The sequence below is a fragment of the Nelusetta ayraudi genome, unplaced genomic scaffold, assembly GCF_046127955.1.
Source record: "Nelusetta ayraudi isolate G7.1 ecotype Tasmania unplaced genomic scaffold, CSIRO-AGI_Nayr_v1 ptg000016l, whole genome shotgun sequence".
NCBI lineage: Eukaryota > Metazoa > Chordata > Actinopteri > Tetraodontiformes > Monacanthidae > Nelusetta > Nelusetta ayraudi.
In genome coordinates, this window is record NW_027466066.1 from 3,163,226 (window position 1) to 3,181,847 (window position 18,622).

Here is an 18,622-nt window from a genome sequence, read left to right on the forward strand (position 1 = left end):
TGTCAGTTACTTGTGAATTAAATAACTGCATCATCTCCATATACATTGAAAGTGTAGGACATTGGACACAGGATGATGTGGACTCCTCCTTTGCTCCGCCTTGACTCTAAAGTTCTTCAGACTAGAGAAGTTGTCAAATTGTAAAAACTTTCAAGACTTTGCTCCCGTATTGCTAGAAAGCACCAAACATGTGATTTCACATGATTTCGATGATTTCATCGAACTTGGAAAGTTGATGAACGGGAAACAAGTGGTGAGCAGTGTTTCCCTCCCTGTTCAAAGGGAGTCAAAAATGTGTCCACATGGGAGTGATGACAGTGAAATTCTGTTTGTGCTGAATGCCCGAGCCCAGACGTGCGCCGCCGTCCGCCGGCATTCAGCCCCCATGTGGAATTAGAGCCGGTGAATCATCTCTGTGTTTATGTAGGTGTGCGCACATGTCTCTCTGATATCCTCTCTTTGCCCGCGGCGCCAGAGTCGAGGCAGTGACAGCCCCGGCTCTGAAAATTAAATCAGTTTACTGTAGTCGCCGACAGTTGAGCTTATTTTGCATAATGGCCCTGAAATAGTTTGGCGCAAGTAATTTTTTTCGGCAGACACAGAGAGCCTGGCAGGTCGGCTCAATGAGCGCCACAATCTGCAGCGCGCTGACACATCCTGAACAGTTAAAATAGTGATTTAATGAAAGCGCTCGTGCCCCGGCGGAGTGTGAGTGAGTCACGCGCTGCTGATAAATGTAATTTTGGGGAAGAGTTCAATTGCCGCTTCTGAAATATGAGGTTTTGACAGAGGTCTTCAACGCCGGCGGCTGTATAGCACTTGACATCTTATTAACATCCACTCTCTAACTGCCTCTCTGTCTCCCAGCGGCCCCTCTCTGGCTACTGTCGACATCAGCGTTTATTGTTTGTTGGTTGTTGTTTTTTTGTTTTTTTTGCATGCTTTATCCTTCCCGCTCATTTCACTGTCTCATTTCCCAGACCTGACTTTGTGAACGGTGCACGGTAGCTTTACCGCTAAAATTTCATCACGCTCATCCATCGTGCCAAGCTCACGTATCCGCCTCTTCTGTCAGTCCAACGATTCACTCTAACCAATTGGGTGTTTGTCGAAAGCTCAGTTTAAAGATGAAGAAGCAATGCAGGGAGTGACTGTGAGGACAGGCGATGATAAAGACTTTAGCCTGCACTAAAAGAATGAAAAGAATTTAACAAGATGCTGAAAAAACAAACTAAATAGAAACTCAGAGTAACGTTTTTTTGCATTACTCCGGCCTGTGACAAGACACCAACAAGAAACCAACTGCTAAATCTGATGGGTCAATGAATGGTTAACAGAAGGTTCATTCAGGTGCCAAGACAGGTTTTGCCCCTCTTAACGCTAAACACTTTGTATTGACCACCTACGTATAGATGTCTGAAATACATCCAAAGTTTTAAGAAGTATTTCATCCATTTTGCTCTGACCCCATTAGATGATAATATATGGTATAATATGGTAATAAAGGAGCATGACGGCCTTATTGATGCCTTACTGTTAAATATTTGTAAAGCTGAGTGAAATTTTGAGATGCCGTCCTTATCGCGTTCCGGTATAGCGACCTTTTCTTTTCTGGCTGTCAGAGTGATTTATAGAGAGCTTAAGTTCAAAGTGAGCTCCAAAAACTGTGAAGAGACAAGATGTAACAGAGAGAGAGGGAGAGAGGGAGAGTGAGAGGGAGAGAGAGAGAATGAACACAGCAAAAAAAAAAAAAAGAACAAAAAAAAACATATGCTGGCCCAGACACCTCACACAAACATGGGAGGTTCAGGTCATCAATCAAACTCTGCCAGCTGGAGGTCATGTCACAGTTGAAGGGTAGTGGTTCCTGAACGCATAATGCAGGACCAGACCCATGGCCAAATCAGACCACGGCAGCTTTTATAGGGGGCTGGCGGGTCAGAAGTTCTACCGAACCAACTTGAAGAGGAGGTGAAACTGACGTGGCTGAAATGTGGAGAGAAACACAGCTAGCAGGTGTGATCAACTTGTTTATTAGAGTTCCAACTTCACACCACAAACCTTGAATTTAAGGAGAAGACATTTTAAAGGTGTAATACAAGAAATGGTTCTAACAGGGTTAGGGTTAAAATCTAAAATCAACAAATCATAGCAAGAAACTACATCTGATCGGGCGATGCTTCATACTTGTTCCAGGTCAAAGTTTTGAATGCACTCTCAAGCAGAAAAGAAAGAAAACCCAAGTTTTAGCAGTCGCACCCTGATTGTGTTGCATCTTTTACATTGAGACTATAAAGTCGGCAGTAGAGGGTGGGAGGGGTAGTTAATGCACGCATGGGAATCCAAAGCGAACTTTGTAGTCACGGCATGTTCCCGACTTCTGGTCCTCATTGCGGCAAACAAATCCCTGAGTGGGGTTAAAGCTGAAAGAGAATTCAAAGAAATGAGAACTTCAGTCTTGCTCTCATTCATTTTCATTTCCCTGAGACAACACTTTAAGGACCTGTATTACACCCACTTTTTCAGCGAAAACTCCAGCGAAACTGCCTCGCATACTTATTCATCCCCAAAACGGTACGGGACATTTAGCCCTCTGTTTACACCCTCCTGTTGTGGCTAAAATGTGTTGTTGAAGCTCCCTAATCTTTTGGGTGGTAACAAAAAAATATATATATATACAGTTTTCACTAGTAAGAAAAGTGAGACCTGGCTGGGAGTGTTGTCAGTAATGTGAAAGAGATGTCATTGCCCTTTGTGACATCACAATGGGAGGATTTTCAGAGATGCATGTTTTTGTTTTTTTTTATCACAACATTCCTTTATCACATCATGAACCATGTGATCCATTGTGTACATAACTCCAATTGTTAGACACAGGTCAATAGGGAAAATTTGCGGCGGGAATCTTTGAGAAAGGATCGCAAGTAGGGATGTGTCCCAGTATTTTTTTGTACCGGTTCCTAATTAGAACGGTACCGGGGTATTGTTAACATTCTGGACAAACAATACCTTTATTTATGTGTTTTTTTTCTTCTCAAACGTTTGCGTAATGAAGACACTGTCGCCATCGACAGATGATGACGCTGACGTAGCGCCTCTCTCGCGAACGAACAATTCGCCTGTCAGACCTGAGCGCTCTGAGGTGTGGGCTCATTTCCCGAAAACGATTCTTCGGCTCAGTGCAATATTTGTCGGACAATAGTTGCATCCAAGAGGGGAAAACACCAGCAACCTAATGAAACATTTGCAGCGCAGTCATAGTTTGAAAGCAGGGGAGTGCGGAGTGTTTGACTGCCTCGGCGAAACAGCTAAAATGAATATCAACGGCGACACCGTGCCCTAATTGCCGCCTCCTGGACCCGGCTTGGTTTCGGACCTTTTGACTGCTTCCACATCATCAAGTCATGCTAAAAAAAAAATTTAAAAAAAAATAATATGAAATGTTGAGTTTGTTGGTATTAAGTTAAGAGGACACCACATCCATTTTAGCACCGGTGCTAATATGTTAATCTCTTTGGCGGCACGAACCAAGCAACCGCCGCCGCCGCCGCCGCCGCCTCCACAGCTGAAGCAGAAGTGTTGCAGAGAAGTGCTGTCAGGCACCCTCCTAGCAGCTTGGAACAGTAGCGCCTTTATAATGACTGTTATTTTTGCATATGACTCTAAGTATTTAGTCTGTTGGGTTGTATAATGATGTTGCTGGTGCTTGCCCCTTCAATGAACGGACTTTTCAATCTTTCAAAGTCTTGTAACATTTTTTTAAACGTAGTAGTATCAATAACAGTACCATATAAGTATCGGTAATGGTAAAATCCTAACGATATGCATCCATAATCGTAAGCGTCCAGAAAAATTGAAAAACCTACATGTGGAAAGTCTCTTGGGTGCTGATGGCCGGGGTCAGCGTATCCCTCGTGACGACTTCAATGTACATGGGGTTGTCAGAGATCTCTCCTGGGTTTTCTGCCATCAGGTTGGTCAGCAGCTCCCAGTCTCCGGTCCCAGAGGGGTCGTCCCTGTCGTACCACTTGCTCCAGCAGACTGCAACAAGTGAAAGACAGTGTGGAGCAACAGCACCGGTCTGTAGAAACGAACCGGCACTTGCGTGTACGTGCAGCGGCGCTTTATTTGCATTGTCACAAAGCACTTACTTCCGCCGCAGAAGGGAGGGTGGCAGCTGAAGCGAACTTTATAATCATTGCACATCTTCGAGGGCTGGTCGGCCTTTTTGCAGATGAACCCAACGGTTGGGTCATTTCTGGAAAAGCGACAGAATTAAACATGGTCAGTGTCGAGCCTTGTGCAGCACCTCAAACTGCCACGGAACTCGAAAGTTCCGCCAGCCTTATGTCACCGTCACTTTCAGGCAAAACCTTCGAAACTCTTCCAGTTTTAATGCGTTCCTCTGTCATCACAGCATTGTCAAGAAGGAATCCAGCACCTCACTTCAGGACTTTGGCCTTTCTCCAATCAAAGCCGTCGTGTGCAATGCCATCCAACACCTTTCCTTACTGCCAGGTAAATCTTTGCAATCTATTCTATTTCACAAGGAGGAACATAGTCAGTTATTTTTGTATCAGTCTTGAGTCTGAGACGCATCTGTCCAAATGTGATTTGAAACTACCTCCCCAATGTGGTTTCAATCTGTCTTGCAACAATCGGATTTCATGTGATTTGTTACTGTTCAGACTACAAAAGAGCGATCCGGTTTCAATCTGAATGGGCTAAAAATCTGATTTTGGCGGGCAGTCTGAACAAGGCCGAAGAGTTCCTCTGGAGGCTGCAGCTTCAGTTTGGTCAGGGACAGGGCCACCTGTACTTAAGGAGGAGTACTTAAGAGGAACGATTTACCTATTTCTATACACTTGTGGTCGTATGATGAGTGAAAACATTTTTAATTTTAAATTCTAAGAAGAAGGGAAATAGATTTTGCAGCTTATTTGATACTTAATATGACTATACGAAGTCGCACAAAACAGTGTTTCTCAATCGGGGTTCCGCGGTCCTCAAATGGTCTGGTGTAATTGGAAGGGGTCTGAGAAAATAAAATATCTTTATAAAAAAAATCTTATGACATTTATAGAAATAGGATTTTTTTTTAATATCAAATGTGACAGCGACCTTTATATATCTAAACTACAAAGGGTAACGTGACTTCAAATTTCACATGGACAATTCATTGTATTTTAAAAAGAGATCTCACAATCACTTGCATTGATAAAGTTACTGCATAATGTTGTTAATACAAACATGATCCCATCTGTATCCTTCGAGCATACCCAGTTTCGACCAAAAATAACCACATAGAACATGCATTGCTTCAGAGAGAACAGTGTTTCAAGTTTCAATACTTTTCATCCTTACTTGTAAATCACGTCTCCCGCTGCGGCCACGCTGAGCCCAGACAAGGTTTTGGCCTCGATGTCAACCGGTTTGGGGCAGATCTTTCCAGGGTATTGCGTCTGAAGATTTGAGAGTGTCTCCCAGTCTCCGGTCCCACTGGGGTCATCTCTGTCGAACCAGTCCGTCCAGCACTCTGGAGCCAAAGATTCAAGGTTAGATAGATCAGTAACTTGTTGTGTTGGACTGGACATCAATAGGAGGCTGTGGTGCTGTGTGACTGCTTACGAATGTGGGTTGGGTAGTCGCAGGGCAAAGCTGATCGGAGTAGAAACCAAATTACAGTCAGACTCATTTTGCTGGGATTTGTTTTAACTTGAGAGAATGCAATGAAACTGAAGACAGGTCTTCATCAGTCACCGACGCTGCTTACCGACTGGCTTTATCAATGTTGGCACTTTGCGGAGCTGCTGATGGCTTCCAGCTAACAAGGGGGGGAATGTTGCACACCGTCAGCATATCATTTGTTTAAGACATTTAATTGGCTTCTAAAGTTGTATAAGTCACTTACCGATCAGCCCTGCCACAATGACCACAGTGAACTAAGGGGGGGGGGGGGGTGGGGGGGGGTTAGAAGGCTCATTAGTTTGTGCACAAATGTCTAAACGCTTCAAAGAATCCATCTTACCAGTTTCAGCATGACTCCAGATGACAATCGACCTTCGAATATTTTTTCAAACTTTCTTTGTATCTAGAAAATAAAGGATACTTTTTCATTCTAAAAGCTAGAAGTAAAGAGTAAATGACAAGGGCAGTCTGGTTGAGGGAAGCTCAGCACTCACCTGCAGGAACTCTGAGTGGAAAACCCAGGACGCACAAACCGGTGTTCAGCCTCTTCTCTTTAAATACACAGCTGAGAAATATCAGTTTACCAAAATACTCCATTGACGTCACACATTGAACACAACATTTGAAAAAGTTGTTGTTCCTGTGGCCTCGAGGGACAAAATTCCCACATGTATCAGGTTGACAAGGCAAATGGTAGCGAAGATGCAGCGCAACAGGTTTCACCAAAGCCTCTGTTCCACTAAAATTAGCGGGATGTCACCATGTTTTTGGACGCGGGACGTCGTGGAAGCAATCGGCATTGAGTTCCATGTCCACGCACCAAACCCAGCGGGGTGTCCCCCCCGCCGGCAAGCTGCACCCCCCGATGAGCAGATTCCACCGCCACCAAATGCCGATTATTTAAAAAAAAAAAAACATGTTTTTTGGGCAGTGGAATTGGGGCTCAAGACACTGACATGCAACAAAGGCACATGTCAAAAGAAGGGTCCCGTTTCAAAAAAGTTCTGCAATCTGAGATTTACGGCAGAAGCAGCTCACATGACCAAAAGGAGCAGATTGAGGTCAAAGACGCCCACACTTGCACAAAGGTGGGCGGGCCAGGCGTGACTTGTTGTTTACTAGGTTTAGCATGAACGAGGTGAAAACGATCCTTCTGTTTTCTCTCACCACTCCTCATCCATGGAGGGTTATGGAGTTGCTGGAGGCAATCCCGGCTGTCTTGGGGCAAAGGAGGGGGTTAGGACTCACATGCATACCTACAGAGAGTTACCATTGCCAGTTGGTTTGATGGTCTGTGAGAAGAATTTGGAGAAACCTAGAGAGAGCCCAGAACACGCAAACTCTACACCAGGAGTCACCAACGTGGTACCCACGAGAACCTGGTAGCCCCCAAGGACCCCGTGAGAAGCCCGCAGGCCTGTTCAAAAAGTTACACAACTCGTTGAGCTGCGTCTAAAATTCAATTTTATCCAACCTTGTTCAGTCATCGTTGATAATTACTGAGAACTCATTAACTTGATAAACAATCATATTTAACCCAAAGAGTTTGTTATTTCAGGAGAGAGTGGGACAAACTGGTGGCCTGTCACATGACTCAGGACCCATGGAGTGCCAAAAAGGTTGATGACTCCTGCTCTGCACACACAGCCTTCAGGCATAGGAACCAAACCTACGACCTTCCTGCCATTGAGGATATTAATTCGTGAATTAATCCCATGTCAACCGAATCAAGTCAGACCGATCTTTCAAATCTTTTTGCGCTTCCACGTGTTCTTTTTTGTGGTTCAGCTGTTTCTACACGTGTCCCACATTTTTGCATAAATTAGGGCAGGCGTTTCACACGGGCCAGATGGCATAGCGCGGGAATTCTCCGAGACAATACCGTAATAAATGTCGGGCTCCTTCAAGGTTAATCTCTTTGGGCCGTGGGATCTGATACATCTCCGCCAATAAAAGAACCATCAGCCGTGGGCTGGAGGAGGGGCTTGGATCCACCAGTCCGGTCAGACAACGGAGTGACCCGTGCAGATGCGCACGTGGCCGAACAAATAAAAAAAAAAAAAGTGCAATTTAAGGAAAAAAATAAATATCTAAACAGAAAATTGTTTTAATAAGGAAAACAAAAGAGGGGAAAGGCGGCGGGTTCACGCTTTGACAGAAGAGGGAGAAGCGTAAACTCTAATTAAGGATAAGAGACTCTGTCTCACTCCTTTCTTTTGTGTGCCTCAGCAACTTTTCGACCACTTCTTCTCCCCCGCTTCCTTTCTCCCCCCCCCCCTCCTCTCATTTACTGCAGCGGCAAGCACATTCCACTCACTCTCTGCTCAGCGCCTGCAGCATGGGAGAGATCCATGCAGCCTCTTCTCAGGGGCTCACACACGCATTCACCCACACACACACACACACACACACACACTCACACGACGACCTACACGCGTGCATTTCCGCTCCACATACACGTTAACATGCCTAATCATGTGTCGGCACGAGACGGTGCGTGAAAAAAAAGAAAAATAACAAAACTCTGCACCGTCAAGTTCCCCGACCCCCGCCGGGGATGGGGGTAGGGGGCGCTGGAGGGAACAGCAGGGCGCGTCGGACTTGAAGACGACGCGATTCGCTCTGTGATCTCGGCTAATGTGCCGGAGATAAAAGGGAAAGTGGTGGGAAGAGGGGGACAGAATGCGGGAGATAAGGCGAGACGAGGGGAGGGGGAGGCATTTTAGATGTTGAGGAAGCGGCGTGACGAGGAGGCAAAAATGGAAGTGGGCTGGGGTGAGGGAGGAGGAGGAGGTGGGCGGCAGGAAGGAGAGGGTGTCAGGCGAGGATAAGAGATGAGATTAGATCCCGTCGATGTCTTAGCCAGGAGACTATTAGCATTCACACCCTGCCGCCTCCCGCCCGCTCTCTGATCGCTCCCTCTATCTTGTCCATCAGCTCCCATCTAAGCCTTTAGGTGGAGAGATTCACGAGCGCGACGACGTGCGCGCCTGCAGCGCGCGCACACACACACACACACACACACACACACACGCATGCGGCGCACACTCGTCTTGCTAAGTCTCTTCACGCCATTCCCTAAATAGACACTTTTTCTTTTCTCCGGCTGATCGTCAGCGTCGGGCTTGTTTTGCTGATGTGGAAATGAGTCACTCAGCTGAAGCCCCTTTGAAAGTCTTCTTTTCTCCTTCGCCGCCTTCTGCATTTTGGGATGGACTGCGTCATGTAATTAGAAAACTCTCGGGCACAAGCTGGAATGAAGCGTTTGAAGGACACAGACATCAGGAGGGTGGTTGGTTGATTGGTTGGTTGGTTTTCCTCTGACAGTGAAGCGTGTCAGATGGATCGATAGACATGTAGCCTGGTGGACAAGCAGGTAGGCAGGCAGGTGAGTCAGTAGGGTGACAGCTGGGTGGGTGGGTGGGACTCACAGGAGAGCAATTGGTCAAGTAGGTCAATGCGTAGGTAAGTCAATAAGTCATTAGGTAGATGGATGAAAGAATAGGTTGGTTGGTAGATGCGCAGGCCGGCGGTCAGATAAGTGATTATTGAGTCATTTGTCATTCTTGAAAACTCTACTAAACTAAAAACAGAGTTGTTTTATCTCAATTACTGCGATCACGTCTCCTCAACCACGACGGTCAACCCTCCATCCAGAATCATCCAGTCTCCTCATAAGAGACCTTCCAGAACCAGTTCCGAGCACCAAGTGGCCAACATTTCCACTGGAACTGGATAGAGAGAATCAAACATCATGTGAACACACTTCGAAACAATGATGAACAAAGTAAAGACTGAAAAAATTTAAAAAAAAAACTCAGCGAGAAAGCCACCTTTGAGGAGGGAAAGAAAGGAAAGGAGAGAAAGGAAAGGTGGAAACTGGGGAGGTGACGGAGGAGAGAGAGACGGAGGCTAAACAGACGAGGCAGCCGGAGGAAAGATGCCTGAGAAGAAATCAATGGGAAGATGTTGACATAACCTTCCACTCATCCTGTAATAACCACACCCTGGTGGCCTATAGTAGGAACAACACACACACACACACACACTCTCTCTCTCTCTCTCCCTCTCTCTCTCTGCAATGTATCACGGTGGAGTTCACGAGGGAGTGGTAGAATTAGAGAGGGAACATATGCTGGGGCTCTGCGACCGCCGTGCTGGGGGATTCATAAATGCCGCTGTAATCACAGCCGCAGCTCCATCGCTCTCACACGCTGCCGTGCATTCTCCCCGTCCTCTCCTGCCCCTATCCGCTCCCTGCCCATTTTCCAACTTTGCTTTTCACTCACTAGCCCCACCCGCCCCAGTTTCACACCTCCCGCCTTCCATCGCCACTCCTGACTCAGTCACTCAAGAGTCGATCACCGGCTGCCACGCAACGCCCTGCTCAACTATTCGCGCTTGGCCTCGCTTCAACCTGAATACCTGATGCCCGGCGTGCGCTCGTGCATTATTGATGCCCTCACACGCACGGGAATATCACATATGTTCAAGTCGCTCATCGCGTTTGTCTGCGCTCCCCGCCGGAGTTACAACCCAGCCGACTCTGGCGCCGCTCCTGTCGGACAACAAAGCCCAGTGTCGTGACGCCGCGTGCACTCGTGTTTGGCGGCGGAGGTGTGCGCGAATCCCGAGAGCGCGCTCGAGTGCAAGGCCGACGTATTGTATGTATACTGTTTACCTATTTATGAGTGGAGCGAAGCAGCTCAGGTCTTAAGTACGTCAAGAGAGGGTTGTTTTCTTATGGCGGCGCTAAACAGTAATGGTCACGTAATAATTTATGCGCTCGGCCATTGCATTCACGAGAATATGAAAATGAAAAATGAAGCGTGCGGAAGCTGGTTTAATGATACGGAACCTGTAGCAATAAGAAGATGAGAGGTACAAAGAAGTTCTTTTTCCAAGGTAAATGTTGTGTCCATCAGTTTTTGCAAAGATGATGTATCTCAGATATGAATTCTAATTCTGACCTTCATTTGATATAGATTCCACAACCAGTGAGCGTTGTGTTCCGTTAAAGAGGCTCGAAGTACAAGAGGGGCTGAGTTTGTGATGAAAGTGATAGAGAAGGTTTGACCGAGTCAAGCTGTTCTGGAGGGCCAAAGAAAAATAATGCAAAGAAGAAGCTGAGATGAGTTGGAAAGCTGCTAAAGGCATTAGAAAATATGTGACGACAGCGGTCATTTATTGTGTTATTTTAAAAAGAAAGGAAAAAAGAACATAAAGTTTTCCTTGAAAATGTTATCACGTGACCCCCGAAGGGCTTTGACAAGAGTTTGGTTAAAAACGGTAGTTGCTAGCTACAGGCTGCCGACATGCGGGTAAACTCACCTCCACTTGCTCCACAAGCTCTGGGTTCTGGCTGCGCTAGCACTGAGAAATATAATAGTTCCACCTTTGTGATAGCAACGTTCTCCTAACCTCAGTCCAAGTGTTGCCTCCACTTTCGATAGGCCCAACATTTCGTCTCTGCACCGATACTTCAAACAAAGGATTTGGGTTTTATCTGGCATGCTAAGAAACATGCTAGTTCATTATTCCTAGCCACCAAACCAGTGTGTGTGCCTCTTCTTTTCTTTTTTTTTTTTCTTTTGCTGCTTTGCGTGCTCTTCGAGCTCGAGAATTTTGGCCTTCCCAGAGGGCGTAGAGTCCGAAAAGTCTACACAGTTTACGGTGAAGCTGTGAGAGCAATTTGGAGCGCGGCACCTCGCGCTATCGGCCACCATCTGCAGCGCAATAAATATGCAGGACTGTGTGTTGGTGACATTGCTGGGGGAACAAAATGGCAAGTGAGGGTCACAGGCATATTGTGCAGGGAGCCACAGCACTTAGGGTGGAATGGATGGGGACAGCCGGCTATAAATAACGTCCCCGCGTGTTTACTTTGAAAATGTTCTCCTTAGTGTGCGTTTACACAATGTGGCATAGGTGGCAGCTGTCACAAGGCCTCACAACCCGCATGGAACGCGGACGCCTTCCAACTTTAATTTTTAAAGAGAAACTTGAGGTACATGGAATGGGGGACATGTAACAATCCATGACTCTAAAAATATGCAGGTTCTGAACGTGGATTCGTGTTCATGGGAGTCTTGCATGCAGCAGCAACAATGGAGTGTAATCAAGGGTAACATTCATTCATTCATTCATTCATTCATCTTCCATACCCGCTTATTCCTGAGTTCAGGGTCACGGGGGTCTGCTGGAGCCTATCCCAGCTGTCATAGGGCGAAGGCAGGGTGACACCCTGGACAAGTCGCCAGTTCATCGCAGGGCTAGAGGGTAACATGGTAACATGAAACTTTCAATTTTACTTAGAAGTCATACAGTCAGGACTAAAATATACATTGGAATTAGATTTAAATTCAAGCTAGAAAAGGCTTTTACCAAGACCTGACAAAGCAGATGGAAGGTTTCATGTAACCGTCTGACATATCCATTAGCGACCTTCCACCGTTAAGTAGAAAACATCTAATAAATAAAGATATAAATGAATAAAGACCCCCTTCGCAAAAATAGGACTTGGCAAGAGATCGGATGTGCAAACTGTCCAAGAAAGTCAAAATACTTCAATCAGATGTCCGTTGAGTGAGAGAGTGAGTCGTTGTCCAGTTCCCAGAAAACTGCCTCAACTGTGGCACAACCGTTCAGGCTCACTGTAGCTTCCCGTTGTTGTTCAAAGATGAATCCAGGCCGCCGCTCCTGCCTCTTTCATCTCAAAAGCATCTGATTGGAATGGAAGTCTGTGATTTAAGTCTTCAAAAAGCAAAACAAAACAAAAGACAGTGCCCCACTGTGTCTTAAGTGTGCGGCCCGCCACAGCAATTTCATTTAGTCGACGCTATTTAGAGCGCAGCTGTCTGTGTGTGTTCCGTAATAAAATTACACTTCAGTCCTTTTATGCTGTCCAAAATTATTCTCACAGTTAAAATGAATTATGGATGCACCTTTTTCTGGCAGCAGGAACCTATTTCATAATGAGGGTCCCCCTCAGACCTGATGCTGCACGTACAAGCTGGCACACACTTACAAAAGCACATCTCCCAACTTGGCGCTAATTAAAGAGTCAGCATTTAGTTCCACTTTTCTATCTCCGGACTCTCCGACTTCCTCTTCCCTTTAACTCTCCAGGGTTTTTAGCTAATGGGTTCGTGTTGGTTCTCGGGTCTTGAATTGAATATCTACCGTTCAATTCATCATTTCACAGTGTTTGGTTTTTTTTTCGCATCTGTCGCCGAGTTGCTTGGTCCCCTGTAAAAAAAGAAAAAATATATAATATTTTTGCCTCGCTCCCCTTCTGAGTCATGTTATTTTGCTATGTTTTAAAGTTGCAGCCTGTAACCGCGGCCACATCATAAATATTTAAATATTACCACAAATGCATACAGACTTTATGCGCAGCTGCCAAAGTGCTCCGCAAGCATCAATATAAACTGAATGAGCGGAACAGACTTGTACTATTTTTTTTTCTTCAGTCGCTGTTGTTATTTAAATCATTTTTTTTTAAAGGTTTGCGTTAAATTCTTTGTGGCAGGTATTGACTCACTGATTCACTGCTGCCTGCTTTAAGGTCACCCCATTCATACTCGTGCATAAATGCGATGCCTTTTAAATGTTAGCTTAGCCGTCTGATATTTAAAGCTCCAACTTACTTTTCCACTCAGGCGGAGTGGAGCTGTGCGTTGGCTGTGCCATCTGCCACGCTTGACCTTTTAGCTTCCCTTTCACAATCTTTACAGATATAGAGACGTACAGTCGGAAAAACACTGAGTAGACGGGAGCAGAGCGCACTTGCAGTGTTTCTTCCAGAGCCAGTTTGACTGATTTTTTTTTATTTTTTATTTTTTGCTCCATTTGATTCATTTATGCGAAGCATAAAGATATGAGCCAACGGGCGGAGGTTAAAGAATTTCTTCTTCGGTGTAAGAACCAAGCAAGATAAAGAGAGCTAATCGATAATTTTATCTTTCGAGTTCAATCGAGGTTCGCAGTAAGCAAAGGCTGATTCACTCTTTTGCGTGGATGAGTCATCCATGATGGAAAGTCCCACTCTGAAGCATTTTCAAGTCCCTCTTAGCATCCAGTCTTTTAGCAGCGTGAGAAGCAAGAAGCTAAGCGCTATGAGCTGCCCCCAAAAAACCACGAGAGAGGAGCAAGTAGCAGCTGTCAGCGTAGTCGCTGCTTCAGAGATTAGCCAGGCAGACGTTTAGCACGAATGAGAGGCATCTTAGAGCAGATATATTGAAGCAAAGTGGTTGCCATTTTGTTGACTAATATTTTGGCAAGTTTTGGCGGGATTCTATTTTAGCGCAGCACGGCTTGATGCTAAGTGGCTAAACTGACAGTGAAAAGTCAGATTGGTCCGTTTTGAATTTGGTTGACCCGTTCACCTTCTAGCTTCTTGACTGACTGTATGCAGCTAGCATGAAACTACTCGCAGCTTGTCATCAAGCGCTAAATATGTGCTGTATTAGCAGCTTGAAAATGCTTGAATCTTCAATAAACTACATTTTGCCATCCTGGTTGTGCCGCCTCCTCTCTTCAACCGGAGCCTCCTGGATCTTAGATGACCTCTCTGATTTGCAGAGGTCGATTATTTATTTCTCGTCTCTCTCTTTTTAGTCCGCCGCTAATTGCTATTTGCTATTTGCTGCTTTTTGGGGAGAAAAAAAGGTGGAAGAACAGCGTTTTCTCATCGCACTTGCATAACCTTTACACAGAGCAGCCTGGCCCTGAACAGGCCTCTTTTCAAAGATGTTAGTCAAGTCCCAGTAGATGTGCTGCGCTGTTGTGTAAGGAGGTCCTGCATGGCACAAGGCTCGGGCAGAAGTTTTGTTAGGTAACTTGAATCAGAACTCTCTTGACCTCCTCCTTCACATTTCAAACTTCAGCTTACTTTTTTATTTTTATTTCATTTTAGCATACCTGCAAAGACGAGGGAAAAAAACCAACGAGTTCTAAAAAAAAAAATGAAATACGCCGCCACTATTTTTATTTTTATTTGGCTCAGGAACGCTGGATCTCGCCCAGCTTCACCCCCGTCCACCTCCTCCTTGTTATCGATTGTCCGGCATCTGTTCAACGTCGCATTTAGCCCACGCTCAAAGCACCTAAACGGTTCAGAGAGCTCCCTTCTGTGGGTTTTGTGGCTTTTAAGGGGTGGGGGTTGAGGAGTTGGGTGGGGGGGGGGGCAGAAAAAAAAAACCTCTGACGCTGCATTCTGCCACAGTCTGGGGAGTGGGATGAGAAATATCCCAATTAATCAGTATAGTGGGGAAGGGTAGAAAAAAATAAACCCTTGAGTCAGGTCCACTCCACGTCTCCCTTTAATCAAATCCACCCCAACTTCCCTTTAATCACAGCACTTTTCTCTAATGCTAAATACACGAGAAAAGCTCCGCAGGGCAGCGAGGAGGCGAGAAAATCCCCCCGGAGCCGCTCTGTCATCGGCTGAGCTTGTTACCGCCGTGAAAAAAACAGCCTCTTTATAGACACCTGACAGCAGACGGACTGCGCTAACGTGCAGAAATTCCGATGGTTCCCCCTGTGGTTCGGATCTGGTGCTGCGCCGTGTTGAAAAATCACGTAATTGTTCCTTTTTATTATCTTTTTTTTTTTAATATGAGCGGCCTTCTGTTGTTCCCCGTCGCTAAGCCTCTTATGCCGACGCCCCTACCTCGGTCCCCTCCGTGCCCCCGTCAATCTGCCTCCTTCTCCGCTGCGCTGATTTTCCTAAAGAGGGGGCTGGCGGGTGGGTGCTCAACGATCCACTTTGTCGATTGGCCAACATCTTGTTATTTTTGTGCGTATGTTCAGACGGCGCCTCTGTCTCCCCCGCTGGCCCTTCTAAGAATTCGTCGACTCCAAAAGCGACGGATCTTCCGGATTCTCGGCTTCTTTTAAGAACCTTCCCTCCGTCTCCGTGATGAAAGCTCCGGCAATTGGTGCTCTGTAGCAAGAACACTCTTTCTTTCGTCCCGCAAAGTGTACACACACACACACACACACACACACACACAGAGGCAGACTTGCAACCGGCATCCTAATTAGGGCTTCCTGCCACCTCAGCTCTTCACCCTCCCCTCGCACCCCCCCGGCCCCCTTTTTTTTTTAGCCGAGCCAATTTAAATGCTTGTTTGTAGAGTGAGAGAATCTCAGGTTCAGTATTTTTAGGAGTGTTATCAGTAAACAGTGCACGGAGATCATATCTCTTCGGATTTGGCCACGCCCCATCTTATTCCTGCTACATCCTTGTTGTTGTATTTTTGCCTTGTCGCTCATAATAAAATAGTTATTACAGTGTTATGATGTTTCTGTCTCACAAAATGTTAAAATTGAGCTTTTTTTGGCCCTCAGGAAAACTAGCTATCACGGTTGTGCTAGCTCCAGGAGAGCGTAGCGACACGACATTAAGAGAGACACTGGAGCGACAAGCTCGCGAGGGAAAGTCGGCGAGTCATCACTCATTAAATGATCAATGGATCTCTGGAGTGCCGACACCGAAAGTCTTTTATACATATATATGTATATATATATATATATATATATATATATATATATATATATATATACCTGAGAAATGGTCTCGTACAAGCGGACAAATGTGTCAAAAGTAACGCTGCCTTAGATTCGGAGTGTCAGGCTGACTTTTAGGTCTTCATTCTTCAGTGGAGGGCCGGCAAAGTTAATCATGCAGAGGTCTTAATATCTCCAGAAAGGGATACATTCCCTTTGTGACGTCACAAAGTTCCAGTGCTACATCTTTTTTTTGCACTTTGTTTTTTTTTCCTGGGAACCATTTGTCACAGATTTAGCTTAAAACTGATTTTCATTCATTTTCATCTGCAGTCCCGGGACCAAAACCACAAAATACACTCATCACATGCAATAAAACCAGACAATGATCACATGACTCATACGATACCACAGTGACAACACAGATAAGCAGATGTGACACAGTGCCGCACTTCAATCGCTATACATTTATGTTCATTTTCTCAGTCTGCTAAAGTTGATACTCGGCTAATCCAGAAAAGCAAACCTCATTTCTAATTAGAGAAAATTTGTATCAGGCGCCTCTGACTGGACTGGAAGAAAGCTTGACACATCTACCAGCTGCGTAACATACATGCATCACTACCATTTTCAGACAGTTGTTTGGTAGACTTTCAAAGGAAAAGAATTTTCCAGATTTCTTTGCCGTTGTGAATTCTTCTCTCTGCGTGTCGTCTGTTGGAGCCCCAGCGTCTGAGCAGGTTTTCGGGGGAATCTGACAACAACGGCTGGCGGTGCCTTTGCCACGGCACTATCCAGAACACGCTGGGAGAAAGAGATACAGCGCACAAATTAGCTCCTGCATGCAAAGACAATGGCCGAGAGCGGCTGGGACGGGGGCGGGGGGGGCGACAATGGAACGCCGCAGCGGAGCCGAGCAGGTGGGAGGAGAGTCGGAGGAGATAAGGCCGATAGAAAGAGAGAGAGGGGGGGGAGAAAAAGTGGCAAAATGCATGTAGAGCCGAGTCATTAATCTTTGAGATGCCCTCTTTCCCCTCCCACCACACTCCAAATTGCCTGCTATTTATAGGCTTGCCGTCTGGGCCGCACCCTCCTGTTGAGAACGTTCTCGTTGGTCCGGAGAGGGGTCGGAGGTCAAGTGATTTAACTCGGGGCCGCAGACTGTACGTCTCTCACGTGCGAGTGAGACAGAGTTGGCCGAGAGAGGGGTGTGAAAAAGGGAGAGAGAGAGAGAGAGAGAGAGAGAGAGAGAGAGGGCCAAATGATTTACCTCGGCTCCGGATGCGACTCTCCCGCGGCTTCATTATCCGGCCAGCAGAAACGCACACCGAGGCAGCACGATCCCCCTTTTTAATAGGACTGCTTTCAGCCAAATGGAAGGGAACGACGCGACATTTGCAATGAGCGGGCGGCTCGGGGGGGGGGGGGGGGGGGGGGGGCACTCAGGCGCTGGCTTTTGCAAACAAAGCAATCACACAACAGCAATCGTACGCCAGGAGGTGCAATAGCAAATCAGCGCCGACGTCACGCAGAAGCGGGGGCTGACGCAGAGACGCTCCGCGCGCGTCGGCGCAGCAAAACTGTTATCCGACGTACCAACAACAGGATTTGCATGCAAGAGTCATTTGAACGGAGGACATCTGTTTGTCTGTTTGGGGAAATCTTCCTCAGGACTGCCAATTCAATCTCGGAAATTCCGAAATTAGGTTTTGGAGCCCGATAAACAAAAACCCAACTTTCCACAAGAAAACTTACACCCACCCCCTCACAGAGCTGCAGAATTTTTACTCAGCGCATCCTTATATATGCTAATCAGTTCGGTTTTCTAGTGAAAGAATAGAAAAAAAGGAAATCGGAAATTCAATTAAAAGATTTCTTTTCAGATTATTTTCATTGTTGAGATTCTTTTCATTCTGTTTTGAGAGGCGCACAGTGAAATTGATCTTGAAATTAGAAAATGACCCAGTCGTAGTTTGTCTGTTCGTTGGCTTATCAGGGTGTAGGAGTGGAGGGGTCACTGGTCATGACTTGCACCTCATTGGCTGGTGGAGGCCAATGGTGGTTTGTTCTCTGGACACAACGATTCACTAGAAGCTCGGGTGGCTGAACTTTAGTTTGTTGAACTTTACTGGGTTTACAGGCATCGTTCATTCTAATGATAGCTACGTTAGCTAGCGTAAACCAGTGCTGACGCAAGTGGCCCGGGGGGGGTCCTGTAATCAAAGGATGGGCGGGACAAGCTGTCTCCAGCCAATGAGACGCACCTCACCAAACAAGAGCATGCAGTTTTAGGAACCTGGTTAAACCCATCAGGAGATGTAACAGGGCTGCAGACGGGTTCCACATCCCATCAGTTTCACCTGCTCAGAGCTAAAGAGATGAGTCACCTGTTTAAGGGGGATTTACCATTCTGTGTTGATAT

At 46.1% G+C, this 18,622-nt stretch overlaps 1 protein-coding gene across 1 annotated transcript; it reads right to left on the reverse strand.

The window, feature by feature from the left end:
• Window positions 1-2,278: 2,278 nt before the first annotated feature.
• LOC142886738 (cartilage intermediate layer protein 1-like) lies at window positions 2,279-6,408 on the reverse strand. Its single transcript, XM_076023871.1, has 9 exons — window positions 6,183-6,408; window positions 6,029-6,091; window positions 5,912-5,942; window positions 5,774-5,824; window positions 5,629-5,658; window positions 5,365-5,536; window positions 4,152-4,258; window positions 3,867-4,041; window positions 2,279-2,423 (listed from the first exon to the last, which is right to left on the reverse strand). Exons 2-9 carry the CDS (start codon window positions 6,038-6,040, stop codon window positions 2,324-2,326), a joined length of 678 nt encoding a protein of 225 aa, XP_075879986.1. The 5' UTR covers window positions 6,041-6,091; window positions 6,183-6,408; the 3' UTR covers window positions 2,279-2,323.
• Between the last annotated feature and the right edge of the window lie 12,214 nt (window positions 6,409-18,622).

What these genes read in the sequence shown, in the direction of transcription:
- LOC142886738 (XM_076023871.1), bottom strand. An exon ending in CATTGTGGCAGGGCTGATCG is followed by an intron (nt 5,825 to 5,911) that starts GTAAGTGACTTA and finishes CCCCCTTGTTAG; the next exon opens with CTGGAAGCCATCAGCAGCTC. An exon ending in AACATTGATAAAGCCAGTCG is followed by an intron (nt 5,659 to 5,773) that starts GTAAGCAGCGTC and finishes TACTCCGATCAG; the next exon opens with CTTTGCCCTGCGACTACCCA.